The sequence below is a fragment of the Triturus cristatus genome, chromosome 3_2, assembly GCF_964204655.1.
Source record: "Triturus cristatus chromosome 3_2, aTriCri1.1, whole genome shotgun sequence".
Taxonomy (NCBI): Eukaryota; Metazoa; Chordata; class Amphibia; order Caudata; family Salamandridae; genus Triturus; species Triturus cristatus.
Window position 1 is genome coordinate 369,121,218 of NC_140584.1, and position 2,792 is coordinate 369,124,009.

A 2,792-nucleotide genomic window follows, 5' to 3' on the forward strand; every position below is an offset into this window, starting at 1 on the left:
CCCGATAACCAGTCGCGTACCTGTGTTCTTTTAACACCGTCGTTGTGGATTTTGCTCTCCTTGTACAAGGCTTCTACACCGCCAAAACTACCAACTTTCGAGGGGTTGTAATAAACTCTTTTGAAAAGCTTCTGCATCGTAGCGCTTCTTGAACTAAAATACCGCAACCCCTACTCCCGCCCCCCTATTCTATTAATTCACTTTTGTTTTATTATTTTTCTTTATCAAATAATCAGAACTAGAAGCCGGTTTATTTTACAATAGTAGATTATTTAATAACACACGAATTAAACAGTGTATGATTTAAACTGGTAATATAGGAATGTACAGCGCTATAAACGATAATAACGATAAAAACATAGATATTTAACACAATGCTCTCAAAAACTCGTGACGTAGAATCAATATTTGGATTTTGCTAGCTATGAACGGTACCAGTCTTCTTACATCCTCCCCACGCCCCTTCAAGAAGGCTCGACAAAACAAATCAGATATTGTATTCATGAAATTGAAAAACTGTTTCTTATTCAGAGTAGTTCCTAGGGTGCAAAATGTCCGCCTGATATAATTGTCGATGCAATCTTCGAGCACGTCGTCAGCGCCCAAGAAGATTTTGCTCTTTTCAACGTCGTAAAAGCCTCTAGGTTTCTGACCCAGTTCTTTTTCAAGCTCTTCGATGATTTCACATCGCTTGTTACGACATAGCGCGGTCGGGCGAAACACTGGTTTGGGGTACGCCATCTTTGCTCTGATCAGAAAATAAAAAGCGTCTTCCAGGCATCTAACGCTCGGTCGCACGCCGATCTCAACCATGTGTCGAAACACACTTTCCTGCAACGGAAAAACACACATACATAATAGTAGCAATCGCGAAGATCATCATGTTTTCATTTACTCTACATTAAGAAATGTCATGTTCCTCGGTTTTAAACTCCTGTAAAGATACTTGATCTTAAAATATCTACGGTAATTCTTCCTTCTCAAATGCTGTTTCATTATCAAGCGTATGTCTTCATCACCCGCTTCATACATACTTTTCACATGCTCTGATGGGGACTGTACTCTCTTAATATACTTTAAAACATTCGCAATCATCTTACTACAATCTTCGGGTACTGACATTTCTTTCAAGCCATAGACCGCCCCCAACGTCGCCATAATCTTATAGGGGTCCAGCTTGTAACATAGTTTCCGTATCAAACTGTCTTCATATTCATCACCCGTCGTGAGACAGTCGTGATGCAACTGACTCGGGTCGTCAATTTTACAACCTTCGCATTCGTCGTACCACCCCGCCTTTAAGCACAATTTTATGATCGCGGCTATCGCTGTCAAAAGTCCGCGATATCGATCCGTGCTCCAACTTTCACCACGACAAAATTGTACAATTGCGTCTAAGCGCTTACAGCTGCAGTTTTTATGCGTTACGGCAAGTTTTTTCTGTCTTGAGCAGCAGAGACATGAAAAACGTAGCGATGGCTGTGTGACTTCCATAGTCGTGCTAGCGGTTTTGTCGCCTGGGGCTCCTCCTCCTCTCTTTTGCTGATAAAAAGAAAAAAGGGGTTTTTCGACCTCAGCCTTCCTCACAACTACACGCCTCATCATCACACTCTTAAACACCCCAGAGGATTTGCCGAAAAATTGCGGTTCGTACTTACTTTTCGTTTTCCAACTTCGCACTTTTCTGTTTCGTTTACAGATTCTTCTCCGGAATCCATCTCTGTACAGTCGCTGGAGTCCTCGGGTTCAGGCTCTTGCAGGTCAATACCCTCGTCATCTTCACTTGGTTCCGCTCTTCCACCGCCGTCTGTAGCATCGGAGGTATTGCACGCCATTTTAGCAACGCCACCAACCGCCTCTTCGCAGGCTCCGGTCTCGGGCTTTATATTCGGCATAGCCGATGCCTCGACGTCTGTCTCGGGCTTTTTATTCAGCATCGCCGACGACATCTCCGACGTAGTACCCGCAGGCGTTGTTGGCGCGCAATTTTCCTTATCACTATCGTCGAGTTCTGCAGCGTCGTCTGCAGCATTTGCCGCTTCCTTCAGCATCGCTGTTATAGTTTCTCCAAGGGGCCCCGCTTCCACGCTAGAGCAAGACATTCTCAAAGTTGTCTTAAAGCTCGAGCTTTTCTTTGTCGGAAAAAAGCGGGGGTTTCTTAACACACGGTCCTCGGAATGCTGGCTTATATCCTCTGTGAACATACTAGACACGCCCCGCGGTATGTTTGTAGACTCGTATTTCACACTACCCCCACTTCTTAGCAACCCTCCTGCATGCGTGGTCGATTCATACGTTTTTGATTTCATCGCAGTATCATTTTATAAGCCTTGATTCACAAATCCTAACTTATCGTTTTATACGCTTTTTGATTTCATCGCCGTATCATTTTATAAGCCTTGATTCACAAATCCTAACTTATCGTTTTATACGCTTTTTGATTTCATCGCCGTATCATTTTATAAGCCTTGATTCACAAATCCTAACTTATCGTTTTATACGCTTTATGATTTCATCGCCGTATCATTTTATAAGCCTTGATTCACAAATCCTAACTTATCGTTTTATACGCTTTTTTTTTTTTATTTTTTTATTTTTATTTTTGATTTCATCGCCGTATCATTTTATAAGCCATGATTCACAAAATAACGACCTATAAAACAATAAAATGCTATAATCTTATCAATACGTTATAAGGACCGATTAAAACCCCGATTAAAATCAGACTTGGAACGCGTCCAATATAGACACACGGACCAAAGGGGCGTGGTCAAAGGGGCGTGGCCACCTGT

General features: G+C 42.4%; 1 protein-coding gene across 2 annotated transcripts; it reads right to left on the reverse strand.

The window, feature by feature from the left end:
- Window positions 1-249: 249 nt before the first annotated feature.
- On the reverse strand, window positions 250-2,446 carry LOC146857396 (uncharacterized). Of its 2 annotated transcripts, none has more exons than XM_085647890.1 (2): window positions 1,659-2,446; window positions 250-1,542 (listed from the first exon to the last, which is right to left on the reverse strand). In XM_085647890.1, the coding sequence occupies exons 1-2, from the start codon at window positions 2,307-2,309 to the stop codon at window positions 892-894; spliced, it is 1,302 nt and encodes a 433-aa protein (XP_085504016.1). In that variant the 5' UTR covers window positions 2,310-2,446; the 3' UTR covers window positions 250-891. The 2 variants fall into 2 exon arrangements, with proteins under 2 accessions (XP_085504016.1, XP_085504017.1); XM_085647891.1 differs by having other exon boundaries at window positions 250-831; window positions 1,659-2,423.
- Window positions 2,447-2,792: the final 346 nt, after the last annotated feature.

Excerpts from the sequence above, each read along its gene's own strand:
- LOC146857396 (XM_085647890.1), bottom strand. The coding sequence starts at position 2,309 with ATGAAATCAAAAACGTATGAATCGACCACGCATGCAGGAGGGTTGCTA. Across the intron at positions 1,543-1,658 it reads GCGAAGTTGGAAAACGAAAA|CAAAAGAGAGGAGGAGGAGC; the intron begins GTAAGTACGAAC and ends TCTTTTTATCAG.